Source organism: Tachyglossus aculeatus, chromosome 2 (assembly GCF_015852505.1).
Source record: "Tachyglossus aculeatus isolate mTacAcu1 chromosome 2, mTacAcu1.pri, whole genome shotgun sequence".
NCBI classification, from domain to species: Eukaryota; Metazoa; Chordata; class Mammalia; order Monotremata; family Tachyglossidae; genus Tachyglossus; species Tachyglossus aculeatus.
The window spans coordinates 147,893,563-147,917,972 of NC_052067.1; the positions used below are offsets into that span (position 1 = coordinate 147,893,563).

General features: G+C 41.8%; 1 protein-coding gene across 2 annotated transcripts in view; it reads right to left on the bottom strand.

The window, feature by feature from the left end:
- Window positions 1–2,251: 2,251 nt before the first annotated feature.
- LOC119943922 (sucrase-isomaltase, intestinal-like) overlaps window positions 2,252–24,410 on the bottom strand; it is a 126,706-nt gene continuing 104,547 nt past the window's right edge. Inside the window, exons 17-23 of one of the 2 annotated variants that reach the window (XM_038765131.1) lie at window positions 19,670–19,754; window positions 16,694–16,750; window positions 11,269–11,399; window positions 7,245–7,333; window positions 6,994–7,043; window positions 5,737–5,895; window positions 2,252–2,401 (exon numbers count right to left, since the gene is read on the bottom strand). In XM_038765131.1, the coding sequence (XP_038621059.1) occupies window positions 2,342–2,401; window positions 5,737–5,895; window positions 6,994–7,043; window positions 7,245–7,333; window positions 11,269–11,399; window positions 16,694–16,750; window positions 19,670–19,754 (631 nt within the window). In that variant the 3' untranslated portion in view covers window positions 2,252–2,341. Of the gene's footprint in view, window positions 2,402–5,736; window positions 5,896–6,993; window positions 7,044–7,244; window positions 7,334–11,268; window positions 11,400–16,693; window positions 16,751–19,669; window positions 19,755–24,410 lie in introns of those variants that run through there. The other variant, XM_038765140.1, reaches the window with a different exon arrangement.

A 24,410-nucleotide genomic window follows, 5' to 3' on the forward strand; every position in this document is an offset into this window, starting at 1 on the left:
TTGATCTATCATCAAATCCTATTGTTTCCACCTTCACAGTACTGCTTAAATCCTCCCTTTCTTCTCCATCCAAACAACTACTGCATTGATCCAAGCATTCATACTATGCTGCCATGAACTAGCACACTTCCCTCTCTTCAAAGTCCTACTGAAAGGTCACCTCCTCCAGAAGGCCTTCCCAGAATAACTCCCCTTTTCCTCTGCTCCTCGTCCCCTCCCCATCGCCCCAACTCCCTCCCTCTGCTCTACCCCAATCCCCTCCACACAGCACTTGTGTATATTTGTACATATTTATTATTCTAATCATTTTATTAATGATGTGTATATACCTATAATTCTATTTATTTATATTGATGCTATTGATACCTGTCTACTTCATTTTGTTTTGATGTCTGTCTCCCCCCTTCTAGACTGTGAGCCCGTTGTTGGGTAGGGATTGCCTCTATTTGTTGCTGAATTGTACTTTTCAAGCGCTTAGTTCAGTGCTCTGCACACAGAAAGTGCTCAATAAATATGATTGAATGAATGAATGAATGATGATGATGACGATTACTGCATCTACTCCTTGCTGATTTCCCAGCCAGCTGCCTCCTTCCACTCCCTTACTTCATTCTGCTACCTGGATCATTTTTCTTAAACGAAAATTCAATCTATATCTCCCTACTCCCCAAGAACCTCTAGTGTTTGCCTATTCATCTCTGCATCAGGCAGAGAATCCTTACTACCGGCTTTAAAGCACCCAATAAGCTTGCCCCCTCCCACTTTACCTCTTTGATTTCCTTTCCCAAGCCAACCCTTACACTTTGCTCCTCAAACTTTTTCACTATACCTCAGTTTCATCTATCTAGCCAACCACGCCTTGCCCAAATCCTCCATATGACCTGAAATTCTTTCCTTCTCCAAATATGATAGACCATCACTCTCCTCTCATTTAAAGCTTTATTAAAATCACATTTCCACCAAGAGGCTTTCCTCAATTAAGCCATCTTTTCTCCTACTTCCTCTCCCTTTTGCCTCGCCTATGCACTTAGATCTGTACCCTTTAAGCACTCGATATCCACCTCACCCTCAGCCCTACAGCACTTATGCACATAGCCATAATTTTCTTTATGTATATTAATGTCTATTTCCCCTCTAGGCTCTGAGCTCTTCATGGGCAGGGAACGCATCTACCAACTGTATTCTACTGTACTCTCCTGAGCACTTAGTAATGATAATAATAATGATGGCGTTTATTAAGCGCTTACTATGGACAAAGCACTATGCGAAGTGCTGGGGAGGTTATAAGGTGATCAGGTTGTCCCACGTGGGGCTCACAGTCTTAATCCCCATTTCACAGATGAGGTAACTGAGGCCCAGAGAAGCTAAGTGACTTGCCCGAAGTCACACAGCTGACAAGTGGTGGAGCTGGGATTTGAACCCATGACCTCTGACTCCAAAGCCCGGGCTCTTTCCACGGAGCCACGCTGCTTCTCTAGTACAGTGCTTTGCACACAGTAAGAGCACAGTAAGTACCATTGATTGATTTAAGCACTTACTCTGTGCACAACACTGTCTTGAGAATTTAGAAAATTTGAATTGAGGAAATAGACATGATCCTGCCCAGAGTGGGTTCAAATCCCGGGTCTGCCAATCGTCAGCTGTGTGACTTTGGGCAAGTCATTTAACTTCTCTGTGCCTCAGTTACCTCATCTGTAAAATGGGGATTGAGATTGTGAGCCCCAAGTGGGACAACCCAATCACCTTGTAACCTCCCCAGTGCTTAAAACAGTGCTTTGCACATAGTAAGTGCTTAATAAATGCTATTATTATTATTATTATTATTATTATTATCATGTGCTAAATATTCTTAAGCATAATGAAAACCTGAAAAAATGTGTTGCCTAAAAGCTTTTATAAAATGTTTTAAAAATTCAAATACACTAGAATTTAAATTGCAATATTATCTCAAATTAAAGAGTCAACTTTTACTGGAGGTGTTTTTAAAACCTCTCCTTTCTCAGAGATTATTGTTTGGCTTCCCAACATGCCTTATCCTTTATTAGTTCAGCTATGCTGCCTTTCAGGAACATCTGTGATGCATTGCATTATGTGACTTTTGTTTAGGAAAGGCATAATACTACTTATTGTATTATTTTAGTATCCAATCAATACTTTAGGAAGGTGCTGGTCTTGTGGTGTTTTTTCGTGATGCAATTGTGTGAGGAAAAAATCTTAGAAAGAGTGATAATATACCCAGAAAATACCACGATGAGGATGAAAGCTTTTAATGTGACGGGGATTTTACAGGCATGAGAAACGAGCATTTCATTTCCTTAGTACTTTGTATTTTTCAAATATCCTATTGAAGGGTTATAGTCAGCTCCTGGGCAAGAAGTTCAGAAATCTTTAAAGTGAGTTTCTGTGGTGAGGAGGAAAAAAAAGAAGATAGAAAATTAATGTTAAGGCACATGACTGTGTTAGAGAATGATACTGTACACTATGGTCTACCATCAAAGCTGATGACGATTTCCTTTCTATTCTCAATCATTCTCTCAATTTAGGCATTGTAAATCATATGATAATATTCAAAAATTTTCATAGAAATTGTTCAGATCCAGTCTTCTCTGCTTCTGTTGTTCAGGACCCAGATAAATCATCTTTAGACTGTGAGCTCGTTGTGGGCAGGAATGTGTCTGTTCTTATATTGAACTCTCCAAAGCACTTAGTACAGTGCTTTGCACACAGTATGTGCTTAGTAAATACGATTGAATGAATGAATGAATCATGCGAGTAGTGTCATCTTCATCCTAATCAATCAATCAATCGTATTTATTGAGCGCTCACTGTGTGCAGAGCACTGTACTAAGCGCTTGGGAAGTACAAGTTGGCAACATATAGAGACGGTCCCTACCCAACAATGGGCTAAGTTCTGTTCTAAGTGCTGGGGAGGTTACAAGGTAATCAGGTTGTCCCACAGAGGGTCACAGTCTTAATCCCCATTTTACAGATGAGGTGACGGAGGCACAGAGAAGTGAAGTGACTTGCCCAAAGTCACACAGCTGACAATTGGTGGAGCCAGAATTTGAACCCATGACCTCTGACTCCAAAGACCGGGCTCTTTCCACTGAGCCATGCTGCTTCTCTACTCTCCTCATGTAAATAATAAAAACACTATTCAGTCAGAGAGAAGAAAAGTCCAAAGATACTGATGCCCAAGTTTACTTGATACCACTCTGATGCAAATCAATTCACACACACACACACACACACACACACACACACACACACACACACACACAGAGACAACATTGGATTGCAAATTTTCAGAGGTTAGAGCTCATGCATTATACTACTGTTTGTCCTTCAAGAACCTAGTGTTCTGCCCACAATAATTTTCAGTAAATACAGGCACATCCCAGGCTAGCCCACAGTATGGTTATTGAAAATGTGAATGTATTATGTACTGACATAATGTTAGCTCAAAGACTTGAATATAGTTTGCTCAGTTCCAAGAACAGAAGAAATAATAATAATAATAATGTTGGCATTTGTTAAGCGCTTACTATGTGCCAAGGACTGTTCTAAACGCTGGGGTGGATACAAGGTAATCAGGTTGTCCTACATGGGGCTCACAGTCTTCATCCCCCTTTGATAGATGATGTAACTGAGGCATAGAGAAGTTAAGTGACTTGCCCAAGGTCACACAGCTAACAAGCAGTGGAGTCAGGATTAGAACCCACGATCTCTGACTCCCAAGCCCGGGCTCTTTCCACTAAGCCACGCTGCTTCTCAGTGCCAAGAAAGAAATCAAGAAATCCCAATGCAATAACTGAGCACTGTCAATAATTTAAAATGATATTAAAGATGGCTACCAGATGCTCCCTTCATCCTTTCCTCTTCACTATCTCCAGGTTGTTTCTTGAAAACCTTGTACTCCAAACATATTTATAATAATTCTGGTATCCATTAAGTGCTTACTATTCATCAAGCACTGTTCTAAGCACTGGGGTAGATACAAGGTAATTGGGTCACAGATAGCACAAGCCCTGTCCTACATGGGGCTCATAGTCTCCCCCCCTTCAAAGCCCTACTGAAGGCCCATCTCCCATCTCCAAGCTAAGCCCCTCTTTTCCTCATTTCCCACTCCCTTCTGCATCACCCTGTCTCTCTCCCTTTGCTCTCCCCCCTCCCATCACACAACACTTATGCCTATATCTGTCATTTTACTTATTTATATTGACGCCTGTTTACTTGTTTTGATGTCTGTCTTCCCCCTCTAGACTGAGAGCTCTTTGTGGGCAGGAACTGTCTCTATTATTATATTGTACTTTCCAAGCACATAGTACAGTGCTCTGCACATAGTAAGCACTCAATAAATGCTATTGAATGAACAGTCTTAATCCCCATTTTACAGATGAGGTAAGTGAGGCACAGAAAGGTGAAGTGACTTGCCCAAGGTCACACAGAAGACAAGAGGCAGAGCAGGGATTAGTACCCAGGTCCTTCCGACTCCAAGGCCCTTGCTCTTTCCACTAGGTCATGCTGCTTCTTCTGTCACTGTCGAGCCATCTTCCCAGCCTTCCTCCAACCTGTTCACCTTTCTAGCTCGATTTTGTCGTCAACCAGAGACTCGCATGGCTCCCAATCAATCAATCAATCAATCATATTTATTGAGCGCTTACTGTGTGCAGAGCACTGTACTAAGCGCTTGGGAAGTACAAGTTGGCAACATATAGAGACAGTCCCTACCCAACAGTGGGTCAAATTAGCCTGACAGATGTACACATATGTGTTTGCACTGCACCATGTGTTCACGAATGGGACAATATACAAGTGGAAAAGTGTAGAAAAGTGAAGAAAAGTTCGATTGAGTGAGCTGCAAAATATGTCTGGAAAGTGGTCCCTGGACAAACGATGCTGATGGAAAGAGATGTCAGTTTGCCACCAAATCATCTCCTCCATCTCCCATCCTATTCTCCTTGTGCCTCCTGGCAAGCCTCCTCTTCCCTTCATGCTACATAACTCCAGCCACCAAAACCCTCGCCTAAAGGTTAGTCAGAGGCTATCTAGACCATCTTCTGGGAGAATTGTCATTTTTTTTTTAAATGGCATTTGTTAAGCACTTACTATGTGCCAGGCACTGTACTAAGTGCTGGGGTAGATATAAGGTAGTTAGGTTGGATGCAGTCCATGTCCCACGTGGGGCTTACAGTTTTCATCCCATTTTGCAGATGAGGGAACTGAGGCAGAGAAGTCAAGAGACTTGCCCAAGGTCACACAGCAGACAAGTGGAGGAGCCGCGATTAGAACCAAGGTCCTTCTGACTCCTAGGCTTATTCTCTAACCACTAGGCCACACTGCTTCCCTCACTCGAAGAGCAAGGATTTACAGTCCATCGATCTTGGGTTAGGAAAAAGTTATGTAATGACCGTGTGAAAAGCCCACGTAGTTTTTCTATTTCCAAATTCATGTTTTTCTGGGAGAAAGTCATACAATGCCGCAACTTTTAACTTACTCTGCTGAATTTGTATTGGGCAAAGAAGTAATCTCCATTGTGGATTCATACCTAATTCTGTCTGAGAAATCCCTGAGAATTAGGTATTGATTTTTAACTAAATGAGAGAAAGCCATCCCTTATCTCCTGCCTTACCAGATACCCTGAGTTGACCAACACCCAGATACACATTAGGTAATGATCTGTCACAGCACATAAGCAAATACATCATCAGCAGAGGTCAACAGTAGAGCACTTACCCCATTGGGATGATAGTGGAAGTTCTCGCTTGGGATCATTTTTCCATTCACGGTAATAACACTAGTCTTTGAGCTCACACCAAGAATATGAACAGTGTCAAAAGTCAAAGTATCAACACCACGGTAGCCATTTCTTACTATGGTTGTTGTTAATTGTCCCTATATTTGGAGAGAAGAAAACATTTTAAAATCAAGCCAATAAGCGGATCCACTCAAATCAGTTTGGCTCAGATGTGGAAAGGCAGTTGGCAAGGAGCCTAAAATGAATTTAATGCTGTCTTTCTACGTACTCATCTAGAGTGTTTACGGAAATGATTTAGTTGGCCTAATGGAGTTGCATTAGGCAGACACTCATTTGCTCTTCAACTAGTGATATGGGAGAGCAGTAGAATAATAATAACAGAATAATAGATAATCGTGTTTTTGTTAAGCACTTATTATGGGCAAACTTCTGTATTGAGCCCTGGGTAGGTACAATACATTGAATCGGGTCTGGTTCCTGTCAAACATGAGGCTCACAATCGAAGGGAGAACAGGTATTTCATCCCTTTTCTACAGATAAGGAAACTGAGGCACAAAAAAGTTAAGTGATTTGCCCAAATCATAGAGCAGGCAAGTGGCAGAACAAAGATTAAAACCCACATCTCCTGTCTCCTAGCCCTCAATTCTTTCCACTAGGTCACAAGGGGAATTGGTAAGGAAAGAGAGAGCTGAGCAAATTGAATGGGCCAAAAACAGGCTTTTGAGGACATGAATATTTTTAACCTGTTTGTAAAGTGAAATGTGAGGTATGAAAGCCATGTTCAACATAGTACGTTGAATTTTCTATGGATCCAGAGCAAAGGAGAAGATGCTAGAAGTAATTCTGGGATGACTTGTTATACCAGTGGCCTGTAATGTTAAAAGGATAATTAGGGAACCAAATACCCTTGGCCTTAAGGCTGTGACTCTTTCTCAATGATCTGGAACATTGTCTAGTTAGGCTTAGCCGATCCTCTATTCAAAGGCATTTTCAATTTCCTAAATGAAATGACTGATTCATATGGAATTTTATATTCACGAGTCATTGGGAAATGGAACCTTTGGGACAGAGTGGTAAGTTAATATATGATAGCAGGTCCTTTTTTGAAGAAACATTTGAATATCTATCTCTCCATGAAAAACCTACATATTTTGTTCCATTTCCAAGTTCATATTTTTCTGGGAGAAAGTCATACAATCCTATCTGATGCAGCCATGCTGCTACTCTATACTTACTTTGCTGAATTTATATTGGGCGAAGAAGTAATCTCCATTTTCAATAGAACCTGCCAAAGCAAGGAATGTAACTGTTATTTCTGGTTTTACATAGAGGGGAAATGCAATTTAGATACATTTTTCCCTTTCCGTTATAATGCTAGCTATGGTGCCTAATTCTACTATGTCCTTTTATAAAATTTCGAAGTTGGAATGAGGTCAATTCTTCGGACTCCATACCTTTTCAATTATGTCCATAGTGATCGACTTACCAATAGAATCGCCATCGTCCCAGAAAAGGGATCCCGAAGCCTCACCCTGTTTGTTTAGAGCAATTATGAGACCAAATGGGCTCAGGCGGCTGTTGAGAAATAACATATAGATATTTGGTTTTTTGGCTTTTTTCAATCCTCATTTTAATAAACTTGAGGTTACAACCCTCCCTAAATTCTTAAATATATCCAGATATTTCAGCCAATAAATCAAAGAGCCTCAAATGATGACAGGTGAGGTTTTGGAGAATGCATTTCTTCAGACTCTCTTTCCCATGAAATCATAATTTGCTTTTAAGTTCTAGGAGCTTCTTTGAGTGCCCACCAAAAATATGTAGAGTGAAATAGAGAAGAGAGCCAGGAGTCACAAATCAGTAACACACTGGTCTCTAGAAGAAATTGGTTTCAGCGGGAATCCCTCAGCAAACTGGCACTATTCTACAGAGCTTTTTTAAAAAAATTCCAATATTTCTATTAAAATAAAATATCAGATAAATGGAAGATCCTCACCTAGTTCTTTCCTTCCACTTAAATAATAATTAGGATGTGATTGCTCTGAAGGTTGAGAAGGCTCTTCTCGGCCTTAAATTTTCCCACTCTCCAAGACTCACTGGGAAAGGTGAGAAGAATTGGCTTCCTTTTCACTCCCTAATGCTACTTTCATACCATCCCGCCTTCTTCATCCCTCTGTTTCCCTTCCTTTGAAGCCCACCTCTCATCCACCTCTACCATCCACTCCAGTTACTAGTCACAGTCACCAACACTATCACTCCCCAATCCCCATTTCCAAATTTATGAAAGATTTTGATCGCTTTTTCACATTCCTTCTCTTTTTCTCCATCCCTACATTGATCCTTGAGGACTTCAATACCCATGTGGATGTTCCTGATGACCCTTCCACTGGCCACTTTCTATCACTTCTCAACTCCACTAACCTCCTGCTCTACCTAGCCTGGCTTAGTGGAAAGAGCACGGGCTGGGGAGTCAGAGGTCATGGGTGCGAATCCCTGATCCTTCACTTGTCAGCTGTGTGACTTTGGGCAAGTCACCTAGCTTCTCTGGGCCTCAGTGGCCTCATCTGGAAAATGGGGATGAAGACTGTGAGCCCCACGTGGGACAACCTGATTACCATGTATCTGCCTCAGTGCTTAGGACAGTGCTTGGCACATAGCGCTTAACAAGGACCATTATTCGGCGCTTAGAACAGTGCTTAGCACATAGTAAGCACTTAATAAATGTCATCGTTATTATTATTATTATTATTACCCACCTCACCCACTCACCAACTTAATCACACACTCCATCTCATCATCTCTAGTCACTGCACAATCTCTACCCTCACCATCTCTGAAATCCCCCTGTCCAATCATGACCTCCTCAACTGCCCCTTCTGTTTTCCCACAGAGATCTCCAATCTTTTGACCCCATCCAATTTTCTCAAGTCATCATCCTCCGTTTAGTCTCCATGCCCAAGCTACCTTCCTTTGACGCACAAAGCGATGCCCTCAACTCCACCAACTCTACAGAACTCAACTCACTTGCTCTCCTGTCCCTTCACCAATCTTGTACCGCAGACCCACAGGCTGTGTCATTCCCACAACACACTTCCTTCACCCCTGTGCACAAGCTGTGGAGCCCTGCTGGTGGAAATCCTGATATTAGACCGATCTGTCAGAGAAGCAGCATGGCTTAGTAGAAAGAGCATGGGCTTGGGAGTCAGAGGATGTGGGTTCTAATCCCAGCTCTGACACTTGTCTCCTGTGTGACCTTGGGCAAGCCACTTACCTTCTCTGTGCCTCAATTACCTCATCTGTAAAATGGGAATGAAGACTGTGAGACCCACGAGGGACAACCTGATTACCTGGTATCTACTCCAGCGCTTAGAACAGTTAAGCACATAGTAAGCACTTAACAAATACCATAATTATTAATTATTATTATTGTTCATCTCAAATGCATACTTGCCTTCTTTGACTCTGCTCTCTCCTCCTACTGGCAACATTATTTTTCCATTCTTATTGACTCCCATGCCCATTGACCTAACCAGTTGTTGCAGACATTTAACTCCCTCCACAAATCCCCTGCCTCACTGCCCCCCACCCTCCATCTCTTGCCCCTAATGACCTGACCATGTACTTCATTGAGAAAATTGAAATCACCAGACATGATCTCCCTAAATTTTCCCCTGCTCCTCTCCAATCCCTCCCTCCACCTGCCCCTTCTTTGACTCTCCCATCCTTACCAGCAGTATCTCAAGAGGGGATTTCTCACCTCCTTTCAAAATCTATCCCCTCCACCTGCACCTCGGATGCCATCCCTTCATTCATTATTGAAGAACTTGTCCTCTCCCTTTTTCCCTCCCTGGCCACTATCTTCAAACATTCACTTTCCAATGGCTTCTTTTCCCATGCTCATGTCTCCCCAGTAATAAAAAAAAAGAAAAACACTCCCTTGACCCCATGATTATTCCTGTTATTGCCTCATCTCCCTCCTCCCATTCCTCTTCAAATTCCTTTAGTGAGCTGGCTACACCTGCTGTCTTCACTTCCTCTCCTCCAACTCTGTCCTTGACCCCTGAAATCTGGCTTCCATCCCACCAGTCCATGGAAACTGACTCTCAGAGGTCACCAATGATCTCCCTTTTACAAAATCCAACAGCTTCTACTCCATCTTAATCCTCCTCAGCCCCTCAGCTGCCTTCGACACTGTGGATCAATTCTTCTGGAAACACTGCCCAACCTCAGCTTCACTGATACTGCCCTTTCCTGGTTCTCTTCCTGTCTCTCTGACCACACTAATTCTAAGGCTCTTTTGCAGGCTCCTCTTCTGCCTCCCATCGCCTTACTCTGTGGGTCCCTCAAAACTCAGTTCTGTATCCCCTCTATTTTCCATCTACACCAGCTCTTTTGGAGAACCCATTCGCTACCATGGCTTCAACTACCATTTCGACAAGCATGATTCCCAAATCTTCATCTCCAGCCCTGATCTCTCTCCTTCTCTGCAGTCTTCTCTGCGGTCTTCTCTGCAGACTTCTCTGCAGTCTCTCCCATCTGCCCATTGTTGGGTAGGGACCGTCTCTATATGTTGCCAACTTGTACTTCCCAAGCGCTTAGTACAGTGCTTTGCACACAGTAAGCACTCAATACGATTGAATCTTCAGGGCATTTCTACTTGGATATCCTGCTGACACCTCAAACTTAACACGTCCAAAACAGAACTTGCAATTGGAGCCGTATCCTTTATTCCCTCCACCCTCTGAACTACAGTCCCTACCCAACAGTGGGCTCACAGTCTAAAAGGGGGAGACAGAGAACAAAACCAAACATACTAACAAAATGAAATAGAACAGATATGTACAAGTAAAATAAATAAATAAATAAATAAATAAATAAATAAATAAATAAATAGATAGAGTAATAAATATGTACAAACATATATACATATATACAGGTGCTGTGGGGAAGGGAAGGAGGTAAGATGGGAGGGATGGAGAGGGGGACGAGGGGGAGAGGAAGGAAGGGGCTCAGTCTGGGAAGGCCTCCTGGTGGAGGTGAGCTCTCAGCAGGACCTTGAAGGGAGGAAGAGAGCTAGCTTGGCGGATGGGCAGAGGGAGGGCATTCCAGGCCCGGGGGATGACGTGGACCGGGGGTCGATGGCAGGACAGGCGAGAACGAGGTACGGTGAGGAGATTAGCGGCGGAGGAGCGGAGGGTGCGGGCTGGGCTGGAGAAGGAGAGAAGGGAGGTGAGGTAGGAGGGGGCGAGGTGATGGACAGCCTTGAAGCCCAGGGTGAGGAGTTATGTGTTCCTAATTTATTTTAATGCCTTATTCACCCTCTAGGCTGTAATCTCTTTGTGGGTAGTGTAAACATCTGCCAAATCTGTTATCTCATACTCTCCAAGTCCTACACACAGTAAGGACTCAATAAATATGATTGATTGATTGAAGACATCCACATTTCTGGCCTCTTTGGAAGCCCTGAAACAGCTGCTTGGAAGTATTAAGCAATAAGAAATGAGAATTACCTCAGAACTGTTGTTCTGGCTGGAGCCTGAGTGGGAAGAATGTAACCTCCACGAATAAAGAGTGGAATTGTTTCCAGAGGAGCAGGAACACGAACCGATTTCTTCAGCCAGGAATCTGGCACTCGGTCCCCCTATCACAGAGCAGGACACAATTCAGAGCTCTAATTATATATTTAGAACCATTCATTAGAATAAAACACTAAAAACTAGAAGCTAGAAACACTAAGCAACCCTACAGTGTGGTTCAGTAAACTCTAATGAAAGTGCTCAGAAACTGCTTGATCCTTTTCCCGCTCCTCACCTCAAAACCCTCTACTGCCTTCCAGTGCCCTTCTGTGCAAGTAAAAACTTTTCTAAGGTATTTTTTAAGTGCTTACTGTGCGCCAAGCACTTTTCTAAGATAGGTAAAAGTTCACCAGGTTGGATTCAGTCCATGTCCCAGGTGGGATTTATAGTCTTAATCCCAATTTTACAGATGAGGTAACTGAGGCACAAAGTGAAATGATTTGTCTTAGGTCACAACAGCAGAAAAGTGGCAGAGCTGGAATTCTAACTATTGCCTTCAAGGGTCTCTACCAACTCACTCCTTAAATCTACTCTCTTTTCCTGCTGCTGCTCCTCAACTTTAGTGTTTTCATTCCTCCCAGACTACCTGTATCATGCCGTATTTTTCTGCTTCCATTCCTCCCCGCCCCACCCACCTCCCCATTCATTTCATTACCCCAGCTTGGAACTCCCTCCCTCCCAAATCTTTTGGCCACAGTCCTGCCTCTCCATCTATTCGGAGCCCTCTTGAAATCTCACCCCGTCCAACCAGCTTTTCCTGATTAATTCCCAGCAACTCAAATTGCAAAGCCCATTAACCATCTCAAGCACTTATCAAACTCATCCTCAGAACTTGTACATCAATTGTGCATCTAAATTATTTATTTCGATTACTCTATTTGTAATTTTTTTTCCATCATCCCTTAGAGGGTAAGCTCCTTGTAGACAGGGAACATGTGAGTTCCTTACCTTGTTTCTCTCAAGAGCATAGGATAGCACTGTGCACTCAGTGGACACCCAATAAATGCCATTACTATTTCTACTATTACTACCTGGAGAAGCAGCGGGCTCAGTGGAAAGAGCCCAGGCTTTAGAGTCAGAGGTCATGGGTTCAAATCCCTGCTCTGCTACATGTCAGCTGTGTGACTTTGGACAAGTCACTTCACTTCTCTGTGCCTCAGTGACCTCATCTGTAAAATGGGGATGAAGACTGTGAGCCCCCTGTGGGACAACCTGATCACCTTGTAACTCCCCAGCGCTTAGAACAGTGCTTTGCACATAGTAGGAGCTTAATAAATACCATTATTATTATTATTTACTACCACTACTACTACCAGCGTAAGGGAGAGCATTTGAAGGCATCTTGCGATCCTTCATTTTGAAAGAAGATGCTACTGTCCGTGCCCACGTATAAATCTGAAAAAATGATACCCTATTGACACTGTAGACTGTAAACTCGCTGTGAGCAGGAAACACGTCTATCAACTATGTTGTGTTGTATTCTCCCAAGCACTTAGTACAGTGCTCTGTACACAGTAAGCACTCAATAAATATGATTATTTGATTGATGACTCTCTCTTCCATCTTGCGTTGATCAGAAAATGATACCTTACTGACACTCTAGACTGTAAGCTTGTTGTGGGCAAGGAATGTGTCTGTTATACTGTTGTTTTGTACCCTCCCAAGTGCTTAACACAGTACTCTGCACACAGTAAGTGCTCAATAAATATGATTGATTGATTAATTGAACGAGATTGTTCCTTTCTGAATTGATGGATTGTTCTATATAATGCCTTTCTGCTCTGTTTTCTAGTGTACCTCTTGAGATACCTGTTATATTGTACTCTCCCAAGTACTTGGTACAGTGCTCGGCACACAGTTAGTGCTCAATAAATGCAAGTGATTGATTGATTGTACCTTCAAATCCTCTGCTTAAACAGTGTAACCTCTCTCAGTCAGTCAGTCACTCAATTTATTGAGCACTTACTATGTGCAGAGCACTGTACTAAGCTCTTGGGAGATTACAACAGAACAATATAAGAGACACATTCCCTGCCCACAACAAATTCAGTCTAGAGGGAGAATTACCTATCATTACCTATTAGGCTGGCCTTTCTACTGAGCTAACAGTCCAAAGTCCATAATGTTTGTGACCACATAGTTGGAATCTGCTTTAAATATTGTATTCTGCCTTTAATAATAATTGTAGCATTTGTTAAATGCTTATTTTGTGCCAGGCACTGTTCTAAGCACTGGGGTAGATACAAACAGATCAGGTTGGACACAGTCCCTGTCCCTCATGGGACTCACAGTCTTAATCCCCATTTTACAGATGAGGAAACTGAGGCACAAAGGAGTCAGAGGTCATGGGTTCTAATCCCGGCTCTGCCATTTGTCAACTGTGTGACTTTGGTCAAGTCACTTCACTTCTCTTTGCCTCAGTGACCTCACCTGTAAAATGGGGATGAAGACAGTGAGCCCCACGTGGGACAACCTGATTACCTTGTATCTACCCCAGCCCTTAGAACAGTGCTTGGCACATAGTAAGCGCTTAACAAATGCCCTCATTATTAGGTCAAGTGACTTGCCCAAGATCACACAGCAGACAAGTGGCAGAGCTGGGTTTAGAACACAGGTCCTTCTGTCTCCCAGGCCAGTGCTCTATCCACTTCGTCATGGTTTCCTTTTTATATAAATCAATCAATCAATCAATCAATCAATCAATCAATCGTATTTATTGAGCACTTACTGTGTGCAGAGCACTGTACTAAGCGCTTGGGAACTACAAGTTGGCAACATATAGAGACAGTCCCTACCCAACAGTCTAGTTTATATGTGTCCCCTTTAACTATACAGCTGCTGCTCAGTTGCTTAGTTACAAGTGCTCCATACAGTGAAGTTGTGTCGCTTTGAGAGTTGCCTCAGGGCATATATTTGCACAACTATCACACTGCTTTGTTTCTCAACAAATGCATGTTACCTTGTGCCCCAACACCATCATAGCAACACATATATTTAATACACATAATAAGTATGGTATTTGTTAAACCCTTACTAGGTGTCAAGCCTTGTTCTAAGTGTGGGGATAAATACAAGTTAATCAGGTTGGATACAGTTCCAGTCCTATTTGGAGCTCATAGACTAAGTAGGAGGGAGAATAAGTATTGAATCACCATTTTACAGTTGAGGAAATTGAGGCACAGAGTAGTGAAGTGACTTTCCCAAGGTCACACAGCAGCTGGATTGTGGAACTGAGATTAGAACCCAGAACCTCTGACTTCTAAGCCCATGATCTTTCCAGTCAATTTGTACTCATAGCCGGAGTTCTTGTTTCAGTAAGACTGCCCTGATGTCACAGAGTACCTTGCAAGCTTCTTTATTCTCCAAGATATTTATAGTTAGCCTTATTGATGCCTTGAATGCTGCTTTTTTAATGCATTTACTGTAGTAATATCTTTCAGAGATTGAACAGATGATGGCCTGTGGCTGATTTCAAGAGAGCTAGAGAATGTGTTTTAAAGTCACCTAGGGTTTTACAGCTGGTCTCCTTGTCTAATACAGAACTTGAAATCCACGCTGAGGGCAGATATCATCCAAGAATTTCTGCTCACAGGTTCACTCCAAGTAAGCATTCTTTTCCTAGGTGAATTCATTCTTAGGAAATGAAATAGGTGGAGGCAAGGAATTCTGCCCCTTGGGCTTTTCCATCTTTTGATTTTCCTTCTTCCAGTTGACAAGAGTATATAACCCGGCTTCACCAATTGTCAGCTGTGTGGCTTTGGGCAAATCACTTAACTTCTCTGTGCCTGTTACCTCATCTGTAAAATGGAGATTGGCTGTGAGCCCCCCGTGGGACAACCTGATCACCTTGTAACCTCCTCAGTGCTTAGAACAGTGATTTGCACACAGTAAGTGCTTAATAAATGCCACTATTATTATTATTATTATTATTATTATTATTATTATTATTATTAATTACCATGGACGTAAAACTAGAATATAAAAAACGATTTTTGCTTCATTAGGTAAAGCCCTCCTTCAGAGCTCTTTCATTTTAGTGTTTCATAAAAACCAAGGGCTCCTTCTAGGGTTTTCCCAAGGGCACAGTTTTGTGCAGGTCAGAGTTAGAAGAGCACCTATACTCCTGATTTACATTCAATCTTTTTCACACAACCTCTTTCCAGGTTAAAATGTTACCACAGATAACTTTTTTCCTTCATCTCCTTCATGGAGATGCATGTACATGCACTTAAATACTCTGTGCCTCAATTTCCTCAATTGTAAAATGGTGATTCAATAATTATTCTCCCTCCTACTTTGTCTATGAGCCCCATATGGGACAGGAACCGTATCCAACCTGATTAACTTGTATTTACCTCCACGCTTAGAACATTGCTTGACACATAGTAAGGGTTTAACAAGTATCATACTTATTATGTGTATTAAATGTGTGTTTTGCTATGATGATGTTGGGGAATAGGGTAACATGCATTTCTTCTTCTTGATCTCCTGCTCTAGTAATAATGATAATAATAATAATAACAGTTGTGGTATTTGTGAGGTATCTACTATGTGTTGTAGTGCTGGGGTAGATACAACATAATTAGATTTTAGAGAGTCCCTGTCCCTCATGGGGCCCAAACAGGGTAAGTCAAAGAGAGAACATGTATTGAATCCCCAATTTACAGATGAGGAAACTGAGGTGTAGAGAAGTGAAATGACTTGCCTAAGGTCACACAGCCTGCAGCTGGTGGAGCTGCTATCTCTGATCACCAGGCCCACGCTCCTTCTACTGGACCACCCTGCCTTTCACTAGAATGACTCCATCCCCGCCATCTTACCTCCTTCCCTTCCCCACAGCACTTGTATATATGTATATATGCTTGTACATATTTATTACTCTATTTATTTATTCATTTTACTTGTACATATCTATTCTATTTATTTTATTTTGTTAGTATGTTTGGTTTTGTTCTCTGTCTCCCCGTTTTAGACTGTGAGCCCTCTGTTGGGTAGGGACTGTCTCTATATGTTGCCAACTTGTACTTCCCAAGCGCTTAGTACAGTGCTCTGCACACAGTAAGCGCTCAATAAATATGATTGATTAATTGATTGATTGACTAGAACAAAGGGTGAAGCTGAGATGGGAGGTTAGGAAGGCTACCGGGAACTTTTTCTGAGTCAGTCATAATACACGACACCTTCCACGCACAGCATTTCAAAAAGCTCCTTGGAACAGGATTGAGTTTGAACAGGAACCTAAGTGGGGCTATCTCCCCCTGAAAAAGTGAGGACTGAGAACAGCTGTCCACTTTCCTGCTTCCTTGCATTTCCTTCTATTCCGTTAATTTCCTACAGTAAGAACAATTAAAACGATTACCGTGTAATAGTTGAACCAGGCAGCTTCTGGAAAGTATACATCCACAGATCTTGCTCCCTTAGTAATTATAAAGATGTTTAGACAGTTAAAAATCTCACAATATAGTTTTTCTATGTAAAAATCATTTCAGAAATCTTGTAATCAGGACCTAAATCATTTCATATGAAGCCCCAAGAATCAACTACATTTTTTTTACTAAACTGGTAAGTGCCAGTACTGTAAAAACCTTTACTTAAAATGCACAATTAGTAAAAAAAAGTTGAAAACCATAATTATGTAAATTCAGTGGCCAGTTTTTAATTTTTTCTAAAAATCCAATCTGTATTCCATGCGTGGTAAAATTTAATAAGTATCTTTGTAATTTAAGAGGTATTTTATTGCTAAAGATGCAATTACTTTATTACCTCTTTACAAAACTCCTTTGTTATGCATTTTTAGTTAAAAAAAGATAGTAAAGGAATAAATGATTTAGAGCATGATTGATTCAAGCAATTATTTTCTTAATTTTTTAAGCTTCAACTGGAAACTGGATTTCAAGTTTATTTCCAATATTGATCCATCATTAATTAAATCATTCAATCAAAAATTATGACAAGGAGGCTCAAAATTCACAAAGGGTCTAGGGAAGGTTATTTTTTGCAGACTATGGAGGAGTTTTTTTGATGAGTGGAGTTCAGATAACAAGTGGCTAGTAATCCCAGAAACCAGACTCGATTTGCAGAAGCTTGGCTTCAAGTTTGCATTACTAAATACCATGTAGTCTAGACGATAATGATAACTGTGGTATTTGTTAAGTGCTTACCAAGTACTAAGCACTAAACCAAGGACTAAGGGTAGACACAACACAAGATGAGTAGTTTGGACACAGTCTCTGTCCTACATGGCCGTTCACAAGGGAGAGAGAACAGGCATTGAATCCCTATTTTACAGACCAGCTAACTGAGAAACAAAGAAGTTTAATGACTTGTCCAAAGTCACACAGCAGAGAAGTGGCTGAACCAGGATCAGAGCCCAGGTTCTCTGACTCCGAGGCCTGTGCTCTTTCTGGTAGGCCACACCTGGCCTTCCGCACTTTCTTTTCTAATATTTGTTTCTGGGAAGATGGAGAATGGTTTACTGGGTCTAAAACCCTGATCCAAAAGAAAATGTATGCAGTCCTTATTTTCAGGCCTGTAAACAGGAGAATCAACAGCAGCTCTGCAGCATCTCAAGAGGACAGCAAGTCAGTTTGCCGCTAGCCTCATTCTGAATATCTGTTCTGGTCCAGGACTTCTGAGAGAGTTCTTTAAAGTTGCTGTGACTCTAAGGACCAGTGGAGGCTATGACTGTATTGGGGATGAGGTGAAGAAGGGTACTTGCCCTACTTCTGGGACAATAAATAGTCACCCCATAAATTCTTCCCAGGGTTTCTACAGCTCATCCTGACCTCACCAGTACACCAGTCCAGTATTCCAGTGATCGCCTCCATCTAGGCCAGAAGGGCTGGGAGGAAGAGGAGGTGATGGAGGAGGAGAGAGGGAGGAGGAGAAGAGGAGGAGGAGAAGAAGGAGGAGGAGGAGAGAGGGAGGAGGAGGAGAGAAGGAGGAGGAGAAGGGAGGGGGAAAATGAGGAAGAAGAGAGGAAAAGGAGAAGGAGGAGGAGGATAAGAGGAGGTGGGAGGGGAGGAAGAGAGAGGAAGAGGAGAGAGGGAAGAGGAAGAGGAGGAGCAAGGGAAGAAGAGGAGGAGGAGTGAGGGAAGAGGAGGAGGAAGAGAAAGAAAGAGGAGGAGGACAGAGGGAGAAGGAGGAGGAGCACAAGGAGGAGGATAGAGGGAGGAGGAGGAGAAGGGAGGGAGGAGGAGAAGGGAGGGAGGAAGAGAAGGGAGAGAGGAGGAGAAGGGAGGGAGAAAATAAGGAGGATGAAGAGGAAGAGGAGGGGAGAAGGAGGAGGAGGACAAGAAGAGGCAGGAGGGGAGTAGGAGAGAGGGAAGAAGAGGAGGAGAGAGGGAAGAGGAGGAGGAGAGAGGGAAGAGGAGGAGGAGGAGAAAGAAAGAGGAGGAGGAGAAAGAAAGATGAGGAGGACAGAGGGAGAAGGAGTGAGAGGAAGGTGTTGGGAAGATGAATCAAGGTGGAGAAAAGTTGGAAGCTGGAGGTGATAGTTGGAAGGCCCAGTTGATTCTTCCAGATAGGATAATGAACAATTTCAAAGAACATTACCTTTCTGATGTATTACACACTAGTCCATGAGGTCTACCAGTGATGGTAGCAGCAGAAGCAGTGGTAGTGGAAGTAGACATAATTGTGGGTAATGAGTGATGAGGAGAGAAAGGAGGAGGAGAGGGAAGAGGGCCAGAGAATACAAAGACTCAGAGGAACTTGAGGCGTGAGAGAGAGAGGCAGCCACTGAGAGCCTGACGCCATCAACACCATCCACGTCCTCCTGCTGAGACTTCCCAGAGTTCTCCTGGACATCTTTCCCCAGCTCTTCTACTAACCAAGTAACTGAAATTTCTAGTATCCAACCACACCAACTAGCATAGGTGATGAAAAGACCACTTGTATTTCGATTTCTTTTCTCTCTGTTTCACAGCCCCATTCTCCATTTCATCAGAGCTTTTTACTAGGTGCTTTCAGAGTTAGGCATAACAAAAAGATATTTCTCTGTCTTGCAGTTGTAGTCTCTCTGAGATAGGCCTATTTGTCAGAAGAGAACTAAATTGGCAGAGCACATATCATGACTGGTTAGGGATTTTGGAGGGCTTGTATCTTCCCAACAGTTTGCTTAACAAGCACTGTGCATAAAAGAAGACATGGGGAGATGGGAGGTGCATCTTCTAACTGATACAACCACAAAAATTGGCCTTGAAATTGGCCACATTAATGATCAGGTGACGAGGAGAAAGATGGGAATTTCCCTAGGCCAGTTTTCTATCATGAATAACACAGCAATACAGTCCAATTTGAATAGCTACTGAAGGAAAGAGGTTCCAATACTTGCCTCTTCGAGAACTGGAGTGATCATAAATGCAGGTCCCCAAAGAAAAGCTCTGTCGATCCCATGGGTATGAAGATCAGAAATGAATCTAATTTTCCAGGTGAAAAGTATTAGTTACTTCAAATAATACTGATTCAAAGAAGATGCAAAATATTTCATTTCTGAGATCTTCAGCGCTTTCATCAATCAGTTAATCAATGGTAAATATTGAGCACTTATTATGTGAAGAGCCCTGTACTAAGCACTTGGGAGAGTACAACACAACAGAATTACCAGGTATGTTCCCTGCCCATAATGAGCTCACAGTCTAGCACAAAAACCTTCACTGTATTTAGTACTCATTTAAATCAGTTATAGGATGCTAATACCCCAGAGCTCCCAAATGGAAACTCTCACTGCCTCCCATAACCCTAGCCCAATGTTCTCTACTCTTTTTTTCTGCTATATCACAGCTCACACTGTTTGTTCCTCCCAAACAATCTTCCTAACCATTCCTCGCTCCTTCCTCGCTACCTCTGACACTTTGCTTCTCACTATCTTACCACCTTTCTGAAGTGCCTTTTCCCACTATCTTCGACGAAAATCACATCCTTTTCTCCTTAAAAGCTCTCCTAAAGTCACCTTGGAGAAAAGGAGTCAAAAAGGTAGCCAGGAGCTACAGGTAACAAACACAACAACACAACAAAGAATGATCTTTGTGTGTCCACTGAAAGTTCCACACTGGCCTTTTGAGGCACATGTATCCTTTAGTAAATTTCACCATAAGTATCATCTTAGTAGTGTGTGTGTGTGTGTGAATGTTTGTGTGTGTGTGAGTGTGTGTGTGTGTGTCTGTATGTAAGAGGGAGAGGGTTTGCCATTCACTTGCTATTAAAGCAAACTAGAGAATAGGAACAGAAAAAATCCTGATGATTTGTGGGGAGGAAGAGGTTGTGTAAATTTCAAAAACCAAAGTCTGCTTTCCCCCCCTTATTTCCCTTTATTGGGGAGATACTTGCTATCCCTTCAGACAATTCAACAATCTTAGGTTCCCACAGCACCTGTATATATGTATATATGTTTGTACATATTTATTACTCTATTTATTTATTTATTTTACTAGTACATATCTATTCTATTTATTTTGTTAATATGTTTTGTTTTGTTCTCTGTCTCCCCCTTCTAGACTGTGAGCCCACTGTTGGGTAGGGACCATCTCTATATATTGCCAACTTGTACTTCCCAAGTGCTTAGTGCAGTGCTCTGCACACAGTAAGCACTCAATAAGTACGATTGATTGATTGATTGATTGGTTATGGATTCATCTATTTTCCTTTGCTTGTTCTATCCTTAATTTCTCATGTTCTATTAATTTTTGATTACTCATATATTTCCTTCTGCCTGTCTTCCCTATCAGATTGAAAGCTTCTTGAGGGCAGGAATCATGTCTTCATCTTTCTGTCTATATTTTCCAAGCACTAAGATACAAAGGTACAGTACTTAGCACATAGAAGGCACTCAATATATAGGACTGGTGATGACAAAATAGACAAAATTGGCATGACAAATTCTCAAAAGCTATTTTGTCCCAAATTCCTCACTTTTGTTCTACCTGCACTAGTTGAAGAATCTCTATCAGGATTCTCTGCCACAGGACAGTATCGACTATTTTCACATGAAGCAATTTGAAAAAGTTCTAAAAATAAAGTTGAAATAAAATGGAATCAGGATGAATTCTATGAACAGTAAAATCTCAGGCTCTTCAAGAAAACTACTTAATCTGGGTACATCATCTCCCAGGAAGCATAATGCCATTAGATGTCTGAGGCACTGAACAAAATTCTTAAATTATTTCAATGAAGCCATAATAATGATCTAAGCATTGCGGTATCTCACAAATGAAAGGAAAATATTTTGAACAGAAGAAAGTGTGACACAGCATGGAGATCCCCACCTTACCCCCTTCCCTTCCCCACAGCACCTGTATATATGTATATATGTTTGTACATATTTATTACTCTATTTATTTATTTATTTTACTTGTACATATCTACTCTATTTTATTTTGTTAGTATGTTTGGTTTTGTCTCCCCCTTTTAGACTGTGAGCCCACTGTTGGGTAGGGACTGTCTCTATATGTTGCCAATTTGTACTTCCCAAGCGCTTAGTACAGTGCTCTGCACACAGTAAGCGCTCAATAAATACGATTGATGATGATGATGATCAAGGACCAAGTATGCAACAGGGATAACTGATTGTACTTCATAAGTGCCATCTATGCCATCCATAACCTAGGCCAAATAGAAATATCGGCTCAGTAGCCAACTGAATTATGCGGGTAAACAGGTCCCTGTCTCTCCCGACTTCACTCTGCTGCCCAGATCATTTTTCTCCAAAAACACTTCGGGCATTTTCTACAAAAATGCACCTCAAAAAACTCCAGTGGTTGCCCATCCACCCCGACATCAAACATAAATTCCTCACCATTGGTTTTAAAGCACTCCACCACCTTGCCCCCTCCTATCTCACGTCACTTCTCTCCTACACCCCAGCCCACACACTTCACTCCTCTAGTGCTAACTTTCTCACTGTGCCTTCATCTTGCCCATTTCACTGCTGACCTCTGGCCCTTGTCCTGCCTCTGGCCTGGAATGCCTTCCCTCCACATCTTCCAATCACTCTTCCCCTTTTCAAAGCCTAATTGAAAGCACAACTCTTCCAAGAGGCCTTCCCAGACTAAGGTTCCTACTTCCTCAACTCCCACTCCCTTCCGCGTTGCCTTGATTGCTCCCTTTGCTTTTCCCCCCTCCTAGCCCCACATCATTTACGTACATATCCGTAATTGTATTTATTTGTACTGATGTCTGTCTCCCATCTCTAGACTGTAAGCTTGTTGTGGGCTGGGAATGCATCTGGCTATAGTTGCATTGCACTCTCCAAAGCACTTAGTACAGTGCTCTGCACACAGTAAAAAATAAATACAATTGAATGAACGAATGAATTAAATACCATAAATCTAACTTCAATATTCTGAGAACTGAGTTGAAGCTCAGTTCACTCCCCACAAGGGGAACGACAAGGGACCTTGACTCTTAAAATTAGCACAGCCTTTTCCTTCTGCCCAACCAGTAAAAAATTATCTGTTTCTACTGTCCTGTTGCTTTACCAGCATGTGCACTTGAAATTTGTATTTCGTTCCAGGGTAAGAAAGTGAAAAATCATTAATTCATCTTCCACTTGAGTTGTTTTAATACATAACAGTCATGCACACAATCATGCACTAATGATAATATGGAAATATATTTAGCCCTCAAACATCATTTCTCTTTTCAAAGGTAGTAAACGGACTGTTTATCATCACCCTTTCCTGAATGATAATGACTGTCGTATTTGTTAACCAATAACTAGATTTATTCATATTAATGTCTGTCTCCTCCTCTGGACTGTAGCTCATTATGGATAGGGAATGTGTCCGCTAATTCTGTCGTACTGTCCCAAGTGCTTAGTACAGAGCTCTGCACATAGTAAGCCCAATAAATACCATTGAGTGATTGATTGCCAAGTACTACACTAAGTACTGGGGAAGGTACAAGATCACCAATAGAATATGAAACCTAGGACATTCCACTCGGTAAGCCAGTCAATCAATAGTATTTACTGACCATTTACTCTGTTCGGCACACTGTGCTAAGCACTTGGGAGAATACAATAAAGTTAGAAGACATGATCCCTGCCCTCAAAGAGCTTCTGATCTAGTTAGCTAATGAGAACATCCAAAGCAACTGCAATAATGTGGCCCAGTCACACTTTCAAAGTCCAGAAATTGAAGATTCCATGTACTTCACCAACAAATTTCAAATCCCGGCTTCGCCACTTGTCAGCTGTGTGACTTTGGGCAAGTCACTTAACTTCTCTGGGCCTCAGTTACCTCATTTGTAAAATGGAGATTAAGACTGTGAGCCCCCCGTGGGACAATCTGATCACCTTGTAAACTCTCCAGTGCTTAGAACAGTGCTTGGCACATAGTAAGCGCTTAATAAATGTCATTATTATTATTATTATTATTATTATTTCTCCAGGTGAAGCTGGGAGCCTAATGGATTCTCCAAAACTGGAGAGAGTCTCTCTTCCCCCCAATCAATATTGCTTCAAAAGATAGAATTTTGGCTCTGAAAAAGATTCCACCAGATCCACCTAGAATAGCTACGTTTCTTGCTTATTTTCTGATTTTTTTAAGAGCAAATTTTATGCTCCTCTAAATCATTTATTGAGCCAGAACTCTTGACATGCACACAGACCCTAAAACTCTTCTCTGCACCACTTCTTTCAGAATGTGCCAGTGGATTTCTTTGTTCTTTGAATGTTTTGATGGGAGGCATAAATACATAGTCACATCTGACAGTTCACTGTGACTGTTTGCTATTTCAACTAAACACCTGGTCAGAAGAGACTGCTGTGAAGATATCTTTAGCTAAACAAATTATCTGTGCATACAAAGACTTCCTTCCATGACTGAATAATGTCCTAGAAAGACAACATTATTTTTGTTTCCAATTTTTCTTTCTTACTTTAAATGAAAATGAAAACAGAAAGAAATGAAAATATACAAAAGAATATGCAAGATTTTCCCCTAACCTTTCTAATCATCACGAGTTGGGGAATACATGACCACAAGACTCAAACTATCTGAAGCTGTACCTTTAACAGTGCATATTTTTTTCTGCCTCTGAATTACATTCTGTCAGTAGCAGAACCTAAGACATAA